The sequence below is a fragment of the Bombina bombina genome, chromosome 9, assembly GCF_027579735.1.
Source record: "Bombina bombina isolate aBomBom1 chromosome 9, aBomBom1.pri, whole genome shotgun sequence".
Lineage (NCBI taxonomy): Eukaryota > Metazoa > Chordata > Amphibia > Anura > Bombinatoridae > Bombina > Bombina bombina.
Genome location: NC_069507.1, coordinates 153,540,091 through 153,564,581, shown reverse-complemented (window position 1 = coordinate 153,564,581; position 24,491 = coordinate 153,540,091). Strand labels below are relative to the sequence as shown.

General features: G+C 37.5%; 1 protein-coding gene across 1 annotated transcript in view; it reads right to left on the bottom strand.

Annotated features, from left to right (window-relative positions):
• The window catches only part of STN1 (STN1 subunit of CST complex), a 343,767-nt gene that overhangs the window by 221,047 nt on the left and 98,229 nt on the right, over positions 1-24,491 (bottom strand). Inside the window, exons 2-3 of the mRNA XM_053692435.1 lie at positions 21,536-21,675; positions 10,232-10,327 (exon numbers count right to left, since the gene is read on the bottom strand). Of these exons, the coding sequence (XP_053548410.1) occupies positions 10,232-10,327; positions 21,536-21,644 (205 nt within the window). The 5' untranslated portion in view covers positions 21,645-21,675. The remainder of the gene's footprint in view (positions 1-10,231; positions 10,328-21,535; positions 21,676-24,491) is intronic.

The following is a 24,491-nucleotide window of genomic DNA, read 5'->3' as shown; positions in this document are numbered from 1 at the left end:
AGTGGGAGCAATTAAAGCCTTATATTCTACTCCCTCCGCCTCGGTAAAGGGGCTCGGTTTCCAAACTCCCCCTTTCTATATCTTCAACGGGACTAGACAGGGTTGCCCCCTGTCACCCCTGCTCTTTGCGCTGGCCATTGAGCCGCTGGCAGAACAAATCAGATTGGACCCACACATGAGCGGGATCACCCTATGTGGTACCAAGCACAATATAGCCTTGTTTGCTGACGACATTACCCTTTTCTCTTTGGATCTTGCGACCACTCTTCCTAGACTCCTACAGATAGTCAGCGAATTTAATGCCCATTCTCACTATAAACTAAACATTCCTAAAACAGAGATCTACACCCAAGGCTTCCAGCACTCGGCATTGGCCCCTCTAAAAACCAAATACCCTTTCAGATGGTCGGAAACATCGGTGACGCATTTAGGCGTCAATCTTTCCAATGACTTCCCCCGGATTATTAGGGACAATTATCTCCCTTTGCTATCGGAGCTTCGCTCCCTTAGTAAGAGTTGGAACCTCTCGCAAGTCTCGTGGATGGGACGGATCGCAGCTTTAAAGATGTCTTTCCTACCTCGTCTCACATACTTATTCCGTTGTCTGCCAATCAGAGTCCCCAGGCAAATTCTCTTACAGTTCCAGAGCGAATTCACTAAACATATTTGGCAGGGCAAACCCCCAAGGGTGGCGCAGAGAGTTCTGCAATTGCCCAGGTTAAAAGGAGGCCTGGGCTCTCCCTCGATAGTAAGATACTAAGAGGGAGCCATGCTCACCCATATCTCACAATGGGGAGTCAAGCAGTCTACCTGCAAATGGCGCTTCATTGAACAGGCTTCGTTGCCCTACAACCTAACCTTACGAGACCTGATCTGGACGCCCACACACTGTCGCAGAGAATTAACCTTGATAAATCCCATCATTCGGGAATGCCTGCAATTTTGGGATAAAATCCGTCACTCTAGACAAATTGCCCCTCACCCTTCTCCCATAACCTCAATGCCCGGCCTATTGGCAGGCTTACAGGATTCCCATCCGCTGAAATGGACTCAAATCGGAATTAATGTGGTCTCGGACCTCTGGCTTCCGCCTCCGGAAAGCGGATTCAAATCTGTCTCTCAGTTAGGGGCTGATGTGGCCTTACCCCATATCCTAAAATTTGAACACCACAGAATTAAAAGCTTCTTGACCTCTTGGGGCTTTAAACCTCAGTTAGTCCGCCCACTGACCCCGTGGGAGTCCACTTGGAACTAGGGAAATAGGCTATACAGACCCCTCTCCAGACATTATACCCTGTTGGACTCTAACTTAAAATTCGGATTCAACTCCCCACCTTGTAAAGTGGGATTCCCTGCTTGACAAATCACTAACAGAAGAAGATTGGGAACACGCGCTTGAGCGTACCAAAAAGGCCATACATTGCACCACCTTATTTGAGACTTATTACAAGTTGGTGGCTCATTGGTATTATGTGCCTACCAGGCTGGCTAAAATATTTACTAGCGCATCCCCGTATTGTTGGAGAGGTTGTGGTCAGAGAGGGGATTCTCTGCACATATGGAAAAAGACATTTTATAAAGTGGGTAACTCAGACCTCTTTGAGCTTACATGGGCTGACTGGAAAGACGCATATGACACAACCTGGAAACCTAATGTTCTCTCTCCTAGTTAGCTTCTCACGGGGGGGCATAGGGTTTGATTTGGGGATAGACCCGTTTCGATCCGGATGGTTTACACAATACGCCCACTCATGACTAACGATATACCCCTCCTCCCTCTCCCTCCCCCCCCCATCTCACTTCTAGACTCCTGTCCTGTCCCCTTTTCTTCTGGTCAAGAGACCTCTGTGTCTCCCTCATCCGTGTTATAAGGTACCTTTATGGATTACGGCTAATTTCTGTACTTTTGGTATCATCTTGAACAGAGCTTCATCCATTTTAAAGTGTGTAATATTACATTGTTCTGAGGACGATTTGTGTCCTCACAGTTTTTTTTTTCTTTTCTTTTAATCTTATTGACATGTTCTCATTTGTAACTATGATAAGTTCAATAAAGCTCTTTGAAAAATTAAAAAAAAAAAAAAACATCGCCCGGATGGAAGAAGGCTTCACTGCCGCTTGCTGGAAGACATCGCCCGGATCGGATGAGGAGTTCTGCCCGGCGGGGTGAATACAAGGTAGGGAGATCTTCAGGGGGGGTAGTGTTAGGTTTATTTAAGGGGGGTTTGGGTTAGATTAGGGGTATGTGGGTGGTGGGTTGTAATGTTGGGGGGTGGTATTGTGTTTTTTTTGCAGGCAAAAGAGCAGTTTTCTTTGGGGCATGCCCCACAAAAGGCCCTTTTAAGGGCTGGTAAGGTAAAAGAGCTTTGAACTTTTTTTTAATTTAGAATAGGGTAGGGAATTTTTTTATTTTGGGGGGCTTTATTATTTTATTAGGGGGCTTAGAATAGGTGTAATTAGCTTTTAAGCTAATTACACCTATTCTAAGCCCCCTAATAAAATAATAAAGGTTTGGGAAACTTTGCGCCTCCTGGTAGGAATGTATATCCCATACGTAAATTGTTAATTATTTTAACTAGGTATAATAGCTATTAAATAGTTATTACCTATTTAATAGCTACCTAGTTTGTTTTTTTTGTAATTTAGTTTAGTTTATTTAATTGTATTTTTAGATAGATATTTGTAGTTTATTTAATTTATTGATAGTGTAGGTGTATTTGTAACTTAGGTTAGGATTTATTTTACAAGTAATTGGGTAATTATTTTAACTAGGTAGCTATTAAATAGGTAATAACTATTTAATAGCTATTATACCTAGTTAAAATAATTAACAATTTACCTGTAAAATAAATATAAACCCTAACATAGCTATAATGTAATTATTAATTACATTGTAGCTATCTTAGGGTTTATTTTATAGGTAAGTATTTAGATTTAAATAGGAATATTTTAGTTTATAATATGAATTAGATTTATTTAATAAGAATTTAGTTAGGGGTGTTAGGGTTAGATAGAGTTAATATAGTTTATATAAATACTATAGTAACTATATTAACTATATTAACCCTAATATAATTAGGGTTAATATAGTTAATATATATAATGTAATAACTATATTAACTATAATATACTTAGGGTTAATATAGATAATATAGCTGGCGGCGGGGTAGGTAGATTAAATTAGGGGTTAATAATTTTAATATAGATGGCGGCGGTGTAAGGGGTTCACATTAGGGGATAGATCAGTTAGATGGTGGCGGTTTTAGGGGCTCACAGTATGGGGTTAGTTTATGTAGATGGCGACGGTTTAGGGGTTAAATACTTTATTAGGGATTACGGCGGGGGATCGCGGTTGACAGGGAGATAGACATTGCGCATGCGTTAGGTTTATTTTACCAGCCAGTTTAGGGAGTTACAGGGCTCCAATAGTCAGCGTAAGGCTTCTTACGGCTGCTTTTTGTGGCGAGGTGAAAATAGAGTAAGATTTCTCCATTTTCGCCACGTAAGTCCTTACGCTGTATATTGGATACCAAACTGCGCGGGTTTGGTATACCTGCCTATGGCCCAAAAAACTACGGGCGACGGCAGAAATATACGCGCGTAACTTCTAGGTTACGCCGTATATAGGATACCAAACCCGCGCAAATATTGGCGTCGCCAGCTTTTGCGGGCGACGATTTTTATCGGATCGACCCCCTAGTCTACAACTGTGTTTTATAAATGTAATATTCAAATACAAAATAGTATTTCTTTCATGTAATTGGCAAGAGTCCATGAGCTAGTGACGTATGGGATATACATTCCTACCAGGAGGCGCAAAGTTTCCCAAACCTCAAAATGCCTATAAATACACCCCCCACCACACCCACAATTCAGTTTTACAAACTTTGCCTCCTATGGAGGTGGTGAAGTAAGTTTGTGCTAGATTTCTATGTTGATATGCGCTTCGCAGCATGCTGAAGCCCGTTTTCCTCTCAGAGTGCAGTGAATGACAGAGGGATGTGAAGGGAGTATTACCTATTGAATGCAATGGTCATCCTAACGGGGATCTATTTCATAGGTTCTCTGTTTTCGGTCGTAGAGATTCATCTCCTACCTCCCTTTTCAGATCGACGATATACTCTTATATACCATTACCTCTGCTGATTCTCGTTTCAGTACTGGTTTGGCTATCTACTTTATGTAGATGAGTGTCTTTTGGCAAGTATGTTTTATTTTATTTATGACACTCTCAGCTATGGTTTGGCACTTTATATGTTAAGTTCTAAATATATGTTTTATACTTATATTTGCCATGATTCAGGTTAATCAGTATATTTCCTTCTTACAGACTGTCAGTTTCATTTTGGGAAATGCATATGAATAAATTTTTTCCTTACCTGAAAAATTTTCAAATTGACTTTTCTTTCTAAATTGCGGGCTGTTAGGCTCGTGGGAGCACAAAATGCTGTAATTTATTGCGTCATTTTTGGCGCAAGACTTTTTTGGCGTGAGAATTACGTTTATTGACGTTATGACGTCATTTCCGGCGTCTTAGTTGGCGCCGAGAGTTTTCACATAGTTGCGTCATCTATGATGCTCGTGTTTGTTGCAGACGTTTTTGGCGCAAAAAATATTTTGTCAATTGTGGGCGTCATACTTGGCGCCAGTTTTTTTGACATTATTTAAATCATTGTTTCTTTTTGCTTCTGGTTTCCAGAGGCTTATTCTGTTTGCATTTTTTCCCATTCCTGAAACTGTCATATAAGGAATTTGATAATTTTGCTTTATATGTTGTTTTTTCTATTACATATTGCAAGATGTCTCAATCTGACCCTGTATCAGAATCTACTTCTGGAATGCTGCTGCCTGATGTCGGTTCTACCAAAGCTAAGTGCATTTGTTGTAAACTTGTGGTAACTGCTCCTCCGGCTGTAGTATGTGTTAGTTGTCATGATAAACTTTCAAAACCAGACAATATTTCCATTAGTAGTAGTCCATTACCTGTTGTTGTTCCTTCAACATCTAATGTTCAGGATATTCCTGTTAATGTAAGAGAATTTGTTTCTAATTCTATTCAGAAGGCACTGTCTGTTATACCACTTTCTAATAAACGTAAAAGGTCTTTTAAAACTTCTCATAAATTTGATGAATTTTTAAATGACCGCCAGCATTCTGATTTATCTATCTCTGATGAGGATCTATCTGGTTCAGAAGATTCTGCCTCAGATATTGACACTGACAAATCTTCATATTTATTTAAAATGGAGTTTATTTGTTCTTTATTAAAAGAGGTGTTGATTGCATTAGATATGGAGGAGTCTAGTCCTCTTGATATTAAAACCAGTAAACGTTTAAATTCATTTTTTAAACCTCATGTAGTTATTCCAGAGGTTTTTCCAGTTCCTGACACTATTTCAGATGTAATTTCTAGGGAATGGAATAGTTTGGTACCTCATTTACTCCTTCAAGGTTTAAGAGACTGTACCCTTTGCCATCTGATAGATTGGAGTTTTGGGAAAAAATTCCCAAAGTTGATGGGGCTATCTCTACTCTTGCTAAACGTACTACTATTCCTACGGAAGATAGGAAGCTTGAATCTTATCTAAGGAAGGCTTATTTATGTTCAGGTCATCATCTTAGGCCTGCTATTTCTTTGGCTGATGTTGCTGCGGCTTCAACTTCTTGGTTGGAGGCTTTAGCGCAACAAGTACCAGATCCTAATGTGTATAGCATTGTTAAGCTAATTCAACATGCTAATAATTTCATTTGTGATGCCATTTTTGATATAATTAGAATTGATGTCAGGTATATGTCTTTAGCTATTTTAGCTAGAAGAGCTTTATGGCTTAAATCTTGGAATGCAGATATGACTTCTAAGTCAACGTTGCTATCTCTTTCTTTCCAAGGTAATAAATAGTTTGGTTCTCAGTTGGATTCTATAACTTCAACTGTCACTGGGGGGAAGGGAGCTTTTTTGCCTCAGGATAAAAAATCTAAAGGTAAATTTAGGGCTGCTAACCGTTTTCGTTCCTTTCGTCAGAATAAGGAGCAGAAGCCTGACCCTTCCCCTAAAGGAACGGTTTCCAATTGGAAGCCTTCTCCAGTCTGGAATAAATCCAAGCCTTTTAGAAAATCAAAACCAGCCCCCAAGTCCGCATGAAGGTGCGGCCCTCATTCCAGCACAGCTGGTAGGGGGCAGACTACGATTTTTCAAAGATGTTTGGATCAATTCAATCCAAAATCATTGGATTCAGAACATTGTTTCTCAAGGGTACAGAATAGGTTTCAAAGTAAGACCGCCTGTGAGAAGTTTCTTTCTCTCACGCATTCCAGTGAACCCGGTAAAGGCTCAGGCTTTCCTGAAGTGTGTTTCAGACCTGGAGTCATCTGGGGTAATTGTGCCAGTTCCATATCTGGAACGGGGTCTGGGGTTTTATTCAAATCTGTTCATTGTTCCAAAGAGAGAGAATTATTTCAGATCAGTTCTGGATCTAAAAATTTTGAATCGTTATGTAAGAATACCAACATTCAAAGTGGTGACTATAAGGACTATTCTGCCTTTTGTTCCGCAAGGGCATTATATGTCCACAATAGACTTACAGGATGCTTATCTTCATATTCCGATTCATCCAGATCACTATCAGTTCCTGAGATTCTCTTTTCTAGATAAGCATTAGCAATTTGTTGCTCTTCCTTTTGGCCTAGCAACAGCTCTGAGGATCTTTTCAAAGGTTCTCGGTGCCCTACTCTCTAATCAGAGAGCGGGGTATTGCAGCGTTTCTTTATTTGGACGATATCTTGGTACTTGCTCAGTCTTTACATTCTGCAGAATCTCACACAAATCAACTTGTGTTGTTTCTTCAAAAACATGGTTGGAGGATCAATTTACCAAAGAGTTCTTTGATTCCTCAGACAAGGGTAACCTTTTTAGGATTCCAAATAGATTCAGTATCCATGACTTTGTCTCTAACAGACAAAAGATGTCTGAAATTGGTTTCAGCTTGTCAGAACCTTCAGTCTCAGTCATTCCCTTCAGTAGCTATGTGCATGGAGGTTTTAGGTCTCATGACTGCAGCATCGGACGCAATCCCCTTTGCTCGTTTTCACATGAGACCTCTTCAGCTTTGTATACTGAACCAATGGTGCAGGGATTATACAAAGATATAACAATTAATATACTTAAATCCCAATACTCGACTATCTCTGACTTGGTGGTTAGATCACCATCGTATAGTTCAAGGGGCCTCTTTTCTTCGTCCAACCTGGACTGTGATCACAACAGATGCGAGTCTTTTAGGTTGGGGAGCTGTCTGGGGGTCTCTGACAGCGCAGGGGGTTTGGAAATCTCAAGAGGCGAGATTACCAATCAATATCTTGGAACTCTGTGCAATTCTCAGAGCTCTTCAGTCCTGGCCTCTTCTGAAGAGAGAACCGTTTATTTGTTTTCAGACAGACAATGTCACAACCGTGGCGTATGTCAATCATCAAGGTGGGACTCACAGTCCTCAAGCTATGAAAGAAGTATCTCGGATACTTGCATGGGCGGAATACAGCTCCTGTCTAATCTCTGCGGTCCATATCCCAGGTATAGACAATTGGGAAGCGGATTATCTCAGTCGCCAGACTTTACATCCGGGAGAATGGTCTCTTCACCCAGATGTGTTGCTTCAGATTGTTCAGATGTGGGGGCTTCCAGAAATAGATCTGATGGCTTCTCATCTAAACAGGAAACTTCCCAGGTATCTGTCCAGGTCCAGGGATCCTCAGGCAGAATCAGTGAATGCGTTGTCACTTCCTTGGAATTATCATCCTGCTTATATCTTTCTGCCTCTAGTTCTTCTTCCAAGAGTGATTTCCAAAATCATAATGGAACGTTCATTTGTACTGCTGGTGGCTCCAGCATGGCCACACAGGTTTTGATATGCGGATCTTGTTCAGATGTCCAGTTGCCAAACTTGGCCACTTCCGTTAAGGCCAGACCTACTTTCTCAAGGTCCGTTTTTCCATCAGGATCTCAAATCATTAAATTTGAAGGCATGGAGATTGAACGCTTAGTGCTTAGTCATAGAGGTTTCTCTGACTCAGTGATTAATACTATGTTGCAGGCTCGCAAATCTGTGTCTAGAAAGATTTACTACCGAGTTTGGAAGACTTACATTTCATGGTGTTCTTCTCATAAATTCTCTTGGCATTCTTTTAGAACTCCTAGAATTTTACAGTTTCTTCAGGATGGTTTGGATAAGGGTTTGTCTGCAAGTTCCTTGAAAGGACAAATCTCTGCTCTTTTTGTCCTATTTCACAGAAAAATTGCTAATCTTCCTGACATTCGTTGTTTTGTACAGGCTTTGGTTCGTATCAAGCCTGTCATTAAGTCAATTTATCCTCCTTGGAGTCTTAATTTGGTTTTGAGAGCTTTACAGGCTCCTCCGTTTGAGCCTATGCATTCTCTGGACATTAAATTACTTTCTTGGAAAGTATTGTTTCTTTTGGCCATCTCTTCTGCTAGAAGAGTTTCTGAATTATCTGCTCTTTCTTGTGAATCTCCATTTCTGATTTTTCATCAGGATAAGGCAGTTTTGCGGACTTCATTTAAATTTTTACCTAAAGTTGTGAATTCCAACAACATTAGTAGAGAAATTGTTGTCCCTTCGTTGTGTCCTAATCCTAAGAAATCTTTGGAAAGATCTTTACATTCTTTGGATGTGGTAAGAGCTTTAAAATATTATGTTGAAGCTACTAAAGATTTCAGAAAGACTTCTAGTCTATTTGTTATCTTTTCTGGTTCTAGGAAAGGTCAGAAGGCTTCTACCATTTCTTTGGCTTCTTGTTTAAAGCTTTTGATTCATCATGCTTATTTGGAGTCGGGTAAATCCCCGCCTCAGAGGATTACGGCTCATTCTACTAGGTCATTTTTTTACTTCCTGGGCTTTTAAGAATGAAGCTTCTGTTGATCAGATTTGCAAAGCAGCAACTTGGTCTTCTTTGCATACTTTTACTAAGTTCTACCATTTTGATGTTTTCTCTTCTTCAGAAGCAGTTTTTGGTAGAAAAGTTCTTCAGGCAGCTGTTTCAGTTTGATTCTTCTGCTTATAATTTCAGTTTTTTTCATTATAAGATTAAAACTTTTGATTTGGGGTGTGGATTCTTTTTTTCAGCGGAATTGGCTGTCTTTATTTTTATCCCTCCCTCTCTAGTGACTCTTGCGTGGAGTTCCACATCTTGGGTATTTGCTATCACATACGTCACTAGCTCATGGACTCTTGCCAATTACATGAAAGAAAACATAATTTATGTAAGAACTTGCCTGATAAATTCATTTCTTTCATATTGGCAAGAGTCCATGAGGCCCACCCTTTTTGTGGTGGTTATAATTTTTGTATAAAGCACAATTATTCCAATTCCTTGTTGATGCTTTCGCTCCTTTCTTATCACCCCACTTCTTGGCTATTCGTTAAACTGAATTGTGGGTGTGGTGGCAGGTGTATTTATAGGCATTTTGAGGTTTGGGAAACTTTGCCCCTCCTGGTAGGAATGTATATCCCATACGTCACTAGCTCATGGACTCTTGCCAATATGAAAGAAATGAATTTATCAGGTAAGTTCTTACATAAATGATGTTTTCTAGTCTACAACTGTGTTTTATAAATGTAATAATTTTGCTTTGTTTTCTTGGTATTCTTAGTTGAAAGCTAAACCTAGGAGGTTCATATGCTAAATTTCTAAAACCTTGAAGGCCACCTCTAATCTAAATGCATTTTGACAGTTTTTCACCACTAGAGGGCATTAGTTCATGTGTTTCATATAGATAACATTGAGCATATGGACGTGAATTTACCGAGGAGTGAGCACTGATTGGCTAAAATGCAAGTCTGTCAAAAGAACTGAAATAAGGGGGCCGTCTGCAGATCCTTAGATACAAGGTAATTACAGAGGCAAAACGTGTATTATTATAACCGTGTTGGTTATGCAAAACTGGGGAATGGGTAATTAAGGGATTATCTATCTTTTGTAAAATAGCAGAAACCTAAATATTCCAATTAGTTTTTTAAATGTGTTTAAGTTTGGTTGTATTACAACATTAAAGCTGTCAGATCATTTGCTTTGTTATCGGTTTGACAGGAAATCACTTTAACCTGATTGTTGTAGACAGAGTGAAAAAGCAAGATTAGAGACGATGCAACTGTGATCTCATTGGTGCTCACAAAATCCACACGTTAATCTCATTAGGGTGAATAATACATATCCTTACCTCCATAATTGTAAAAAGTCTCCTTTTCTCTCACACACACCACTGTTCCTAAAATGTCAACTTGCTTTATAGGATGTCCTTTGTAGAAAAAAATACCTGTCGAAATACAAATGAGGGAAAAAACATATGCCAGTAGTTTTTGACAAGAACAAAATTTAGTTATATACAGTTTGTGTTACATAAACAATACAAAAACAAACCTACAAAATCATATAAAATGTGCATATTTGGAGGCAAAAAGGTTCATTAAAAGGGACAGTCTAGCATGTTGGGAGGAAGAGGAGGAGACTGTGCATAGGCTGCACCTGTGCATTAGTGCACCTGAGCACCTGTACAGACATCACTCCCCTGCAGTTACACCTTGGCGGTTTGTAGCGCTTGGATCCTTCATGTTAGAAGGAAATTCTGCAGCTGGTTAAAGCCAACACACCAGCTACCCTCCACAGCGTAAACTGATATCATACGCTTAAGATAAAAGACCTTTCTCTGGAGAGACTAATAACCCATTTGAGCATTTTACTGGGTAAACTTACCATAATGAAAGAATAATACCCTGGCTAGCAGCACAAGTGAAGCGCTGACTTTTTTTCTTGATGGAGGAAATGCCGGGCTAACCAGACTTAGCAATCCGCAGCATAACAGCACCAAGAAGCAGCCTGCCTTGAATTATTCCCCCTTGCTAAACTGAAGCGCGGACCCTCACAGCAACTTACCGGCACCTGACCTGCCTCGGGGGCAATCAAGCCCGCTCCCACCCACCGGTGCTGCGTGTGGTGAGCGGATGGATCATTGAGCTCAGCGCTGAGGATAGTGAACCTGGTTTTATTTCCTCCTCTCCTCCCCCGGAACTGCGCGGAGGGATTCGGAGACGGAGGCACTCAGCATACCGGGACCTGCTGAGACCAGCTGGAAGGACACCCCGCTAAGCGTCTAAAGATTGCAAAGAGTTTGAAAGGTTGGGATTCAGAACAAACTTTCTTTTTTGCTCCATACCCAACTTCAACTTGAAGCACAAGGAACATATTGGGGTAAGGGGGAATAATCTGTGTCTTTTTACCTGATCCATACTTGGCAAAACTCTGCTCTCTGGCTTATGCTAAAGTTGAAATATTGAAGGCATTTAACTGAAATTGACTTTTCTATCCTACAAGTTTTGCTGCTTAAAAAAAAAAAAAAAAAAACCTGCTTAAGAAGTTAAAATCAAGCTACTTTGAGAATAACCTCCCCTTTAATGAATAAAAGGCATAGCAAGGAAGTAAAATTATCTACAAAAACTATAAGAACTCTTTTATATCTTTGCCTTGATAACGGACTAAAGTATGCTTAAAAGCTAGATTCATATGTAACTGGCTTAAGAACTACCTTTGTATTTATTAATCTCAGTAAGAACTGCAGCAAGGCTTTTTGGCCTATAGGAACTCAGATTGTTTTTTTAAATCAGGAACTGGGTATTACTTTAATATCTAAAAATTAAGTATCTGTGCAGCCTTTTTTTCTATCTTTATAACATGATATATTTTCTACTTATTGGCAAACAGAGAACCCATTCTTTCCAGTGAGCCTGTTAACCTCACTAAAAAGGGAATTTGTATTACTCTTTAGAAAAAATACCAGAATTTGTTACAACTTATAATAATTGTATAATTGAATGGCTTATCCCTGTTATTGTAGTCACTAAATTTCTTTACTAGATATTTAAAGGAAAAACTATAGAAGTGAGATTTATAGGGGTGATATATAATTTACAAATAGTCTGTATTTTAACTAATTGAGAGCCTAAAGGGCCAGAAATCTGTCACATTATAAACCATAGCACCTGTAAGAAAACTGATACAATAGTTACTCAAAAAATTAAGATCTTGCTGCAGAGGCTGTAATATCTCTTAAAGAACAGATCTATATTAAGCATACAAAGTTGAAATTTAGTATTCCAAAATCGTATAAGCAATTAGAAAAGGCTTCTACATGAGATCTCTGCCTCTTTCTTTGGAGCTAGTGAACTGGCTGTGTTAATTAATAGCTCATGGTTTAATGAGAATCTTTCTTTTCTTTAGCACAGTAGTCTCTATTTACATTCCCTGCCAATTCTGGTCCAAACTCACATAAGAACATATTAATCACCCCTTTTCTTTTTTTATCCCCACACTCACTCCCAGCACTTTTTTTTTTTTTTTTTTTTTTCACTCTCAGCACCTCTTTTTTTTTTCACTCTCAGCACCTCCTTTTTTTTTTTTTTTTTTCACTCTCAGCACCTCTTTTTTTTTTTTTTTTTTTTTTTTTTTCACTCTCAGCACCTCTTTTTTTTTTTCACTCTCAGCACCTCTTTTTTTTTTTTTTTTTTCTCTCACACGCACACACATTGATTGAACCCTTTTGCTTTTCTCTCTCTTTCTGAGTATATGGACAAATATATCACTTCCCCCACTTGCACTCCCAAGACTAATCCAGGTATGGCAGCAAAGTCAAAGGAGCGCAGAACAAAAAACATAGAGAGCCCTGTAGCACCACACGACTCTATTGCTCAATCACAGAGCATAAGCTCCATAGAATCTCAAAACACACAATCTTTAGTCTCTAGTATCCTAGAGGCCATATCACCTAAATTTGATTCCCTAAAAAATTAAATAAAGCAGGACATCGCATCACTAGCAATAGAAGTGAAACAGTTCGCTGGTAGACTACAAGAAATAGAACAGAGAATTTCTGATCTTGAGGATAAGACAAATATTCAGACCCCAAAAATTGAGGGAAACCAAAAGTTAATAAATAAACTCCAAGCTAAAATAGATGATCTTGAGAATAGGGCAAGGAGGAATAATTTAAGAATTATAGGATACCCAGAATCTGTACAGCAAGAAGATTTAATGAAATTCATGACACTCACACTCCCTCAATTGCTGAATATTCCCCCACCACCTACGCCTTTTCTGATAGAGAGAGTTCACAGATTGGGGAGATCTCCAAATGTCTCTAAACCAAGACTAATTATCGCAAAATTTTTAAATTATCAGGATAAATTGCTGTTTATGCAATATTACAGAAAAAAGCAGCTCTTGGTCTATGAGGGCTCAAAGATATTGTTATTTCAAGATTTCTCTATGGAGATATCTTCTAAGAGAAAGGAGCTCTCCCCAGTCTGTGGAAAAATGCTAAAGGTCGGCTGGCAAGCCACAGTTATCTATCCTGCTAGGCTCAAGGTAACTGTAGAAGGTCAAACTTTTTTTTTTCAAACAGTAGCCGAGGCAGAGAGAAAATTAGCAGAGCATGGGTTTTAACCATCGCTTAGATAAATTTTTTCTATGTTTCTTTTTCTCCCATACCATTAATAAATTCTTGCATATCTACACCATGATATTAATAATAGATAAACTTTTTGTAATTCCAGAGCTGAGGGAGACCTTTGTTTCTTTCCTTTTTTCTCCTTATTTATTTATTTATTTTTTCTTTTCTTTTTTTTATTTATTTATTTATTTATTTTTCTTTTATTTTTTTGTTGTTGCATATCTGCTACTTACACCAATAAATATATACTAGATGGGTAAAAATCTTAGACTCACAACATGGAACATAGGGGGAATTACATCCCCTATTAAACGAAAAATGATTTTATCACACCTACAAAGGATTAATACATCAATAGCATTAATTCAAGAGACACATTTAAATCTAGAGGAATCCATGAAACTTAAATCGACATGGGTGTCAGAAGTAATTTGCGCTCCGACCTCCAATAGAAAAAACGGGGTAGCTATTTTACTAGGAAAAAAATTAGTATATGACAAACTACTCACAATAGTAGACTTAGAAAGCAGATATTTAATACTAAAATTGAAAATAGCAGGATCTATATATACAATATGCAACTTATATGCCCCCAACACAATTAAACCAGAATTCTGGGACTCCCTCCAATCTCAACTACTTCAAGTAGCAGAAGGTTATGTAATAGTTGCAGGTGATTTTAATATGGCACCCCGATGTCCCCTCGATAGACTGAGAAGAGGTACTGCGCAAAAAAAAACTAAAAAAGATAACTTGGAAGCAAAAATTTTTAACACTATCTTTCAAAATCTAGCCGTCAGAGATATCTGGCGGGTCCAAAACCCGGATTTAAAAAATTATACATGTTATTCAAAGGCATTTAAATCATTATCCAGAATTGATCTTATTCTAGTAAATGATAGCTTATATCAAAGAGGAGCCAGAGCTACCATTTCAGAAATTTGTATCTCAGATCACGCCCCTGTGATGCTAGATATCCCAGTAAATAATCTATCTACAAGAAGAGCGCGTTTTTTCTATCCAAAATATTTAAATAACGATCCGAAATTCAGTAATTGGCTAAAAAATAAACTAGAAGAATTTTTTCAGTTTAATATTGGATCAGTATCTAACTTCTCAGTTGTCTGGGAGACAGCGAAAGCGGTATTAAGGGGAGAAATCATCGCCTATATGGCGAGGGGCAAGCGTAATTCTCGATTAAAGGAAAAGCAACTAACAGCAGCAGTAAGTAATGCTTATAACAGATTTTTAAATTTTCAATCAGAAGAAAACTGGACTAGATATGCCAAATTGAAAAAAGAACGGGATTCCTTCTTAACAGCCTCAACAATTCGATCAGAACTAAAATATCAAGCGAACCTATATAAATATGGAAATAAATCAGGTAAGCTGCTATCTAAACTAGTAAAAAACTTTAAACAATCACCAACAATAGAATCAATACAGATCAAGGATAGTCATTTGAATGCCCCAGAAGACATATTGGAATCTTTTTACCAACATTATAAAATAATTTATTCATCTACACCTATGGATAAGTCGGCTAGGGATGTGTTCTGGAAAGACTTAAAGATCACGAAATTCAAATCTGAGTTCAGCCAGAAATTAAATGGGCCCATTTCTGAGCTCGAAGTCTCAAAAGCTATCCAATCATTAAAACTTGAGAAAGCTCCAGGTCCGGACGCAATGCCTAACGATTTTTATAAAATCATGGCACCTACCTTAATTCCCCACTTAACTAAACTCTTTAACCAATATTTCTCAGGCGAGGTCCAAATACCAAATACATTTTAGAATCTAATACTATCTTTCTACTTAAACCTGGGAAAAGATCCAGTGAACAGGGACTCATATAGACCAATAGCACTGTTAAACTCAGATTATAAGATATTCACATCAATTTTAGCAGCAAGATTACAAGAGGGGATAGCAGATGTCATTCATAAAGACCAAGTGGGCTTTATTCGCAACCGCAGTTCAGCAGCAAAAATTAGGCAATTACTTCTAATTATTGACTACTTTAAGAATGTCAAAGAGAGTACATTGAAAGAACAGTCTGATGCCGCAATATTAGCGGTAGACGCCGAAAAGGCATTTGATCGTGTTAATCATGAGTTCTTATTAGATGCCGTACAACGCTTTGGAATTGATAACAAATTTTATAAACTGGTGGAAAATATATGTTTATATTCATCCACGAGTCTAGTTATTAATGGGCATGTATCAGATACAATTAGAATGGAAAGAGGAACCCGTCAAGGATGTCCTCTTTCACCTCTATTATTCAACCTAGCAATTGAACCACTTGCACTGAAAGTTAGACATCAGATTGAGGGAATAAAAATTCATAAAAAAGAGGTGAAGGTCTCCCTATATGCCGATGACCTGCTACTATATATCTCAACACATCGTCAAATATTCCCAAATTTAATAAAATAGTAGATTTATACGGTCGATGCTCAGGATATAAAATAAACAACACAAAGTCTGAACTATTGTGGCTGAGGAAAATGAAAGATTCCTGCACAAAACATCCTTACAAACTAGTTACAAGTTCCTTTAGGTATCTAGGAATCATAATATCAGATAATCCTAAAGATTGGTACTCTCTAAATATATCTCCTATATTAAAACAAGCTCTGAGCTATATGAAGAATTGGCAACATCTGCCACTCTCCATCTCAGGGCGAATAGCTCTTTACAAAATGACTATCCTTCCTAAGATTCTCTATATCTTGCAGAACCTTCCTGTTCTGATTAAAATATATGATATAAAGAAATTTAATTCTACTCTTAGAAGTTTTATATGGTATTCAAAAAAACCTAGAATTTCACTTCAAAAACTAGCCTTCCCTAAACAATATGCCGGACTGGCACTCTCTGATCTGCATTCCTATAATCTTGTTTTTCTAGGTCGTATAGCTTCTGACTGGATAGCAGAAGCAGATTATTTCACAGACAATGATCTTGAGGCAAACATAATATTCCCTCTAATTCCACTATCTTTGCTGCACTTGTCTTATAACTCTATTCCTAAACAAGTAAAGAAGTTTAAAACAATCTTTATAATCATTAAGGCGTGGAAAAAGATTGGAGCAAAAGTTGGAATTAACACAGATATACCTAAACATCAAACCCTTATTGGTAATCCAGAATTCCAAGAAGGAACTTCTTCACCCATTCTGATGAAATGGAAGAGGCAGGGAATATACTATGCACGACAAGTGGTTAATTTTGAGACGGGGAACATTAAATCCTTTGAAGACTTAAAACAAGAATATAGCTTGGATAATCGTGACTTTTTTACATATCTGCAAGTTAGACACTACGTAACGCAATTAATTCATAAGTTCCCGTGGAACTGGACATGGGGTAGGTTAGGGAATTGGCCAGTTCTGATTAAAGCCGGACTTACCTCTATCTCTTCATGGTACACATATATGGTAGGGTTTAAGGGTGAAGAGTGCGTCAAACAAATAGCTCAAAAATGGACAAACCTCTTTATGATTAATATTGATCATAAGAAGCAGGTTTTACGTTCTATAGTCTTACTTTTTGAGACCACAATAGCTGAGACTTGGAGGGAGTCCCATGTGAAACTCATACACTTAACATACTATTCCCCAGATAAAGGTTATAAATGGCATAATACAAACTTTAATAGCTGCCCCAAATGTAGATTACCAGCGGCCGACATAATTCATGTATTATGGTCTTGCCCTAAACTGCAACAACTCTGGCTCAAAATAGAATTTTGGATAGAAAAAGTCTTAAAAATAACTCCTCTAAAGCTTACAGGCATAGATATAATTTTCTTGAAAGATAAGAGTCCAACTTTAAAAGAAGTAAGAATAATAAATCTAATCATTTTAGCAGCTAGAAATTTGTTATTTAAGGACTGGAAGCACAATATTATACCATCAATAACAGAGATTAAAAACTATCTTAGGAAACAATGTATAGTTGAACAACTAGCAACGAACTTGAATTCGGAGCAAGAGATAACTAGCTTTTTTTCGAAAGTGGTCAAGATTTATTAGGATATTCCCCCCTAGCGAGATTGATACTCTAATCTATCCATTTCGGAATACCGAAATTGTGTTATTAGACATATGGTAACTTAACTTATCTTATCTGAACAACAAACAGCTCTTTTTTTTTTTTTTTTTTTTTTTGTTTTTTTTTTTTTTTTGTTTCCCCCTTCCCTTCCCTCTCCCCCTCAGCTCTGGACATAATTTGATACATTCAAAAGTAAAAGGAGAAAAAGAGAAAAAGAAAAAGGAAAGCAAACAATCTAACACAAGAAATAGTTAAGTTAATCCATTCCAGGAATATTATCTCTCTGGTTTATTTTTGTTATTTTAAAAGGAAAATCCAGCAGACTTATATCTAGTCAGATTGAACTAAGTAGTAACTCATATCAACGGTTCAAGATTAGAAATTTTTTTTTTGTCTTTCTTATTGATTTATCGAATTGATGTATTTGATATGAAATTAATATCTTATCATATGTTATCCTTTTAGAAAAATATTATGTTATGAACTCTTTGTTACTATGAAATCTAATGTTATCCCTGCTGATAATAAATAAAAGATGTAAAAAAAAAAAAAAAAAAAGGGACAGTCTAGTCAAAATTAAACTTTCATGATTCAGAAAGGGCATGTCATTTTAAACAACTTTCCAATTTACTTTTATCATATTTGCTTTGTTCTCTTAGTATTCTTTGTTGAAAGCTAAGCCTATGTAGGACCTGAAAGGCAGCCTAATCTTATTTTGACAGTTTTTGCACAGCTAGACGGTGCTAGTTCACGTGTGCATTTAATTAACATTGTTCTCACTCCCGTGGAATTATTTATGAGTCTGCACTGATTGGCTAAAATGCAATCTGTCAAAAGAACTGAAATAAGGGGACAGTCTGCAGAGGCTTAGATATAAGGTAATTACAGAGATAAAAAGTATATAAATATAATGTTAGTTATGCAAAACTGGGGAATGGTTAATAAAGGGATTATATAAATAAACAATTAACATTCTGGAGTAGACTGTCCCTTTAACACCAGAACTCAACAGGCAGATAAAGGGGCAGTAAACACAAGATTATATTCCTCATAAAAGGTTAACTGACGCATAATAATAAAAAAAATTACAATGCACATTTATTATGTATTTTTCCTGATTTCACAGTAATTAAACTCTGAAAACCGCAGTATTTCCACTTTACCTCAGAATGGCTGGAGTGGATTTCATAGAATGCAGAATTCTGACACTCCTATATGCTGTATAGTGATTGGCTAATAAGTGCTAAAGCTTGTTTATATCTGTACCTAATTTGCCACAGCAAAGGAAGTAAAATAACATTCAAAAGGCTAATTAAGAGGCGTGTCCAGAGCCTAAAGAACAATGCATGCTTTTTTAAAAATGACAGTTTTAAATGTGTTTAATACACATATTTTGTATACAGATCTTTTGCAATGCAGTGAATCATTTCTCATGCATAAATAAAAACAATTATTTGTTCCTTTAAATGTTTTTGGAGGGCTTAATTTTTAAATAAAAATGACAATTTTGAGTTTAAATGGACACTTAACCCATAGCAGAAATCAGTAAATAATCATACATTGTGAAAGAAACATTTTAAAATTATTAACTTGTTTTGTTAGCACAATTTACAAAGTTCTGCAAATCAAAAGCCGCTCAGGGAAGAAACCTAGACTAGTTCTAAGATATACCCAGTTCCTGATCTGTGGGAGCAGCAATGCCAAATATTTCTACCTATTATGATGCAACAGCCTTATCTCATGTTAAAGGGATAGTAAACCCCAACGTTTTCTTTTATGATTCAGATAGAACATACAATTTTAAACAATTTTCCAATTTAATTACATTATCAACTTTTCTTCATTATCTTGTTATCCATTGCTGAAGGGACAGCATTGCACTACTGACAGGAAGCTGAGAATATCTATTTGGCCAATCACAAGAGACAAATGTGTGCAGGCACCAATTAGCAGCAGCTCCCACTAGTGTATGATATGTGCATATTCATTTTTTAACAAGGGATACTAAGAGAACAAAGCACATTTGAAAATAGAAGTGAATTTAAAAGTGTCTTAAAATGACATGCTCTTTCTGAATCATGCAAGTTTAATTTTGACTTGCCTATCCCTTTAAGGCATAGGAGACAGCTGAGACAACTTCCAGATGGAAAGAGGTAGAGAAGGCACTGCTTTTGAAAGATTTGAATCTCACTGACCTAATATGGGTCCTGCCTCACTCGAGACCCTCTCACAGGCTAGCAAATCCCGTTTTTAGGTTTTGCTTTAACACCGGGGACAAATTGCACCATCAGCAACAATAGTCCCTCACCCTTCTCCAATCTATGCAATTGAAGGCCTCTTGGCAACTTTACCAGACACACATTCTAAACTCTGGTCTTCTTCTGGCATTATTATTGTTATTTCAAAATAATAGTCCCTTATCCTTTTCTGAATTAAAGCAACTTTACAAGCTCCCCAACTTCTTATGGTTTGAATTCCTGAGATTACAAAGACTGATATCTTCTTGGGGTTTCTGCCCAGAAGCACAGTGCCCACTAACTAAATGGGAAGCATTCAGATAACCAAGCACTCGACCCACCAAAGTGCTTTTTCGAAAATTACCATCTTTTACTCACTTCCCTGATTTTTCTTTGCTCAGGTCCAATGAAGACGAGGGAAGAAGATTTGGCTATAAAAAATTGACCAACAATAAGGTTGTCGGGCAATTAGTTCTAAGAGAACCCTACGCTGTGTTACCATCTTTGAGTTGTATTTAAAGATCCTTCTAAAATGGCATCTAACTCCAACTAGATTAGTTCAGATCTCTCCATATTATTCTGGGCTTTGCTGGCAGGGATGTGGCCAGAGAGGTCCACCTCTTCATATTTGGTGGGAGTGCCCCTCTTTTAATCGTTCTGGATTTCACTCCATAGGCTTCTTAGTAGTAAAGGTATTCTCATTTCCCAAGCACCAATGATTTTCTTATTCACCGTAGACCTTGCGTATCCTATGAGTATCACTTGTCTCATTCTCCTCACTGCTGCTAAAATTGTCTATAGCCAGGAGATGGCTTTTTGCCATTACCACCTTCGGTCTCTCACCTCTAAACGACAGTGGACTACTTGAAGACATGGAGAGTGGGACTGTGTTTGTCAACAACAGGGTCTCCCAATATAATGTGATATAGGCTTTATGGCCATAACTAGGATGTTACCAAGACCTTATTTTACATTAGATGTATATACTGTAATAATTATTATAATTAATTTCATGTGTAATACTTATGGAACACCGGCTGTCTTTCTTTTTATCACATACTTTAGTTGTTAATATTGATCATCACATTCACTTTATTTATAAAATGCTACCTTACGTTTATTTTGTTGTGCCAAACGGTGCAGTTAATTTAGAGTCTGTCACTTTATGTTTCTTCTTTCTTGCGAAAAACCCAAAGACTATTAATGGACACGTACATTAGCAAGAAAATGCTCTATTTGACACTTGTTTACTGAAATACTCTATTTTCTCCAGTTGTATATATCCTAGCAACATTACTTTTATGTTTTTGTATTACTTTATTTAGAAAGCATGAAGAAATTTTATTTTTATTGTTGTTTCCACACTATTAAAATTTGAGGTTTCCACAAGTGGTCTCTATTACTTTAAATTGCCTTCTCATAACATATCTGATTCGAGGTTCAAAAAGTAGCCTACTGAAATTAAGAGAGAGGGTTCAAAACTCAGTCTGGCGTCTCTTTTAATTATTGTATTATTAAAAAAAATATATATAGGTTTACTTTTTTGGTCATATTGGAAAACGTTTTAAATCAAAAGAAAAAAAGCCTCTAGATTAAATTACTTCTATAACTCATTTACAAAGAAGAAATATAAACAGAATCCCATACAACATCAACTCACTGGTATATTTAGGGAGAACACAAATTAAAGTATTATAAATATAAATATTATAAAACAATATCACACCTGGAACTTGATGGGACTCCTTTAGTTCCAGAATATCTTTAATGTACAGTTTTGCAAATGAGAAGAACGTTGGATCCAAACCCCATAAAAGAGAGGGAATTTCTTCCATAGAACTCAGCTGTATTCACAATGTAATAATTCTATAAAAAAAATGCAGATGGATTAATAAAACAATTTATGTAAAATGCACTGCACATTATATTTTGATTTTTGTTTAAGTTATATTATAATTACACATACAGGACTGGAAATGTCCACTAATAACGGACAAGCAGTGAAAAAAAAAAAAAAAATGCTTTTTTAGTAGAAAGCTAAACCTAGGAGGTTCATATGCTAATTTTTTAGACCTTGAAGGCCGCCTCTAATCTAAATGCATTTTGATAGTTTTTCACCACTAGAGGGCATTAGTTCATGTGTTTCATATAGATAACATTGAGCTCATGCACATGAATTTTCAATGGAGACAGCTCTGATTGGCTATACTGCAAGTCTGTCAAAAGAACTGAAATAAGGGGGCAGTCTGCTGAGGCTTAGATACAAGGTAATTACAGAGGTAAAAAGTGTATTTAATTAGTGTTGGTTATGCAAAACTGGGGAATTGGTAATTAAGAGATTATCTATCTTTTTAAACAACAAAAATTCTGGTGTTGACTGTCCCTTTAACATAACCCATTAAAGTTATTATTCAGACTAGGGGCGGCGGGACCCCATTTATTAAAGCCCAGACGGACAAGGTTGTGCTGCACCTCTGCTCTTGCACAGCAATCACATGAGACTAGGGCTTATAAATCATTTTGAACGGATTTGATAAGGATCATTTAACTCCGCAAGCATTGAGGTGACAGGGAGTTTAAAGGGACATTCCGGTCAAAATATAAATGCACATAGATTAATTACATCTTTGAATAGAAACATATTTGCAATATACATGTATTAGCAAAAATGCTTCTAGTAAAAGTTATTACTGTTTTAGTGTTAACATTTTTCTCTCCACGTGCACGTGAAGCATAGCTGGATATTGTCACTGCACCTACATTTTAAATATTGCAGCTGCTCAGATCATCAGTGGGGCTTTTGTTATGTTAGAAATTAACAAATTGAGTCATTACCAGATGGTACATGCACCTTAGGCTCTCTGAACAAGTGCTGTGTTTAAAATGCTGGTGCACGGTGCATACTTAAATACACTTTTGTAACAGCTATAGCTTTTATTAGAAGCATTTTAGCTAATACATGTATATTACAAAATTGCTTCTGTTCAATGCTGGAATGCACCCATGTGGTTTCCAATTTTGGCTGGAATATCCCTTTAACCCCTTAATGACAACTGACGTACCAGGTACGTCATGCATTAACAATCAGTTAATGACAATGGACGTACCTGGTACGTCAGTTGTCTAACAGAGTGCTGGAAGTGATCACAATCACTTCCAGCAGCTGTGAGGGTATTGCAGTGATGCCTCGATATGGAGGCATCCTGCAATACCCCTTTACAAGACTCCGATGCAGAGAGAGCCACTCTGTGGCCCTCTCTGCACCGGTAGTGATGGTGCCGATGGTGCCTCTGACCGGTGGGAGGAGGGAGCGTGTGCGCGCGCGTGCACGATGCGCGCACACGTGCACGGGTGTGCATGTGCATGTGGGCGCGCGTGCACGTGCGCGCGCGTGCACGTGCGTGTGCACATGCGCACATTAGCCACACTGACACCAATGAAAAAATAAGGGGAAAAAAAGTTATTTTATTTTTTTTATATTTAAAAGGATCTGTGAGGGGGAGGGGGTGGGGGTATTGTGGGGGGGCTGCTACACTACAGAAATAAATAAACACAAATAACAGTTATAAATACAATTAAAATAAGTTTGGTTTGTGGGGCCAAACTGGGTACTGGCAGACAGCTGCCAGTACCCAAGATGGCGGTAATTAGGTAGGGGAGAGGGTTAGAGAGCTGGAGGGGGGATCAGGGAGGTTGGTGCTAAGGCAGGGGTCCATCACAACTAAAATATTTTATAATTTTTATTTAAAAAAAAAAAAAAAACTCTTTTATTTAGTACTGGCAGACTTTCTGCCAGTACTTAAGATGGCGGTAACAATTGTGGGGTGGGGGAGGGAAGAGAGCTATTTGGGAGGGATCAGGGGGTGGGATGTGTCAGGTGGGAGGCTGATCTCTAAAATTAACCCTGCAAGCTCCCTACAAGCTACCTAATTTAACCCCTTCACTGCTGGGCATAATTCACGTGTTGTGCGCAGCAGCATTTAGCGGCCTTCTAATTACCAAAAAGCAACGCCAAAGCCATATAAATCTGCTATTTCTGAACAAAGGGGATCCCAGAGAAGCTTTTACAACAATTTCTGCCATAATTGCACAAGCTGTTTGTAAATAATTTCAGTGAGAAACCTAAAGTTTGGCATAAAATATACCAAAATGGGCCTAGATCAATACTTGGGGTTGTCTACTACACTACACTAAAGCTAAAATTAACCCTACAAGCTCCCTAATTAACCCCTTCACTCCTGGGCATAAAACATGTGTGGTGCGCAGCGGCATTTAGCGGCCTTCTAATTACCAAAAAGCAACCACAAAGCCATATAAGTCTGTTATTTCTGAAAAAGGGGATCCCAGAGAAGCATTTACAACCATTTGTGCCATAATTGCAGAAGCTGTTTGTAAATAATTTCAGTGGGAAACCTAAAGTTTGTGACAAAATATATGAAAAAGTGAACTTTTTTTTTTTTTATCGCATTTGGCGGTGAAATGGTGGCATGAAATATACCAAAATGGGCCTAGATCAATACTTTGGGATGTCTTCTAAAACAAAATATATACATGTCAAGGGATATTCAGATATTCCTGACAGATATCAGGGTTCCAAAGTAACTAGCGCTAATTTTGAAAAAAAGTGGTTTGGAAATAGCAAAGTGCTACTTGTATTTATTGCCCCATAAATTGCAAAAAAA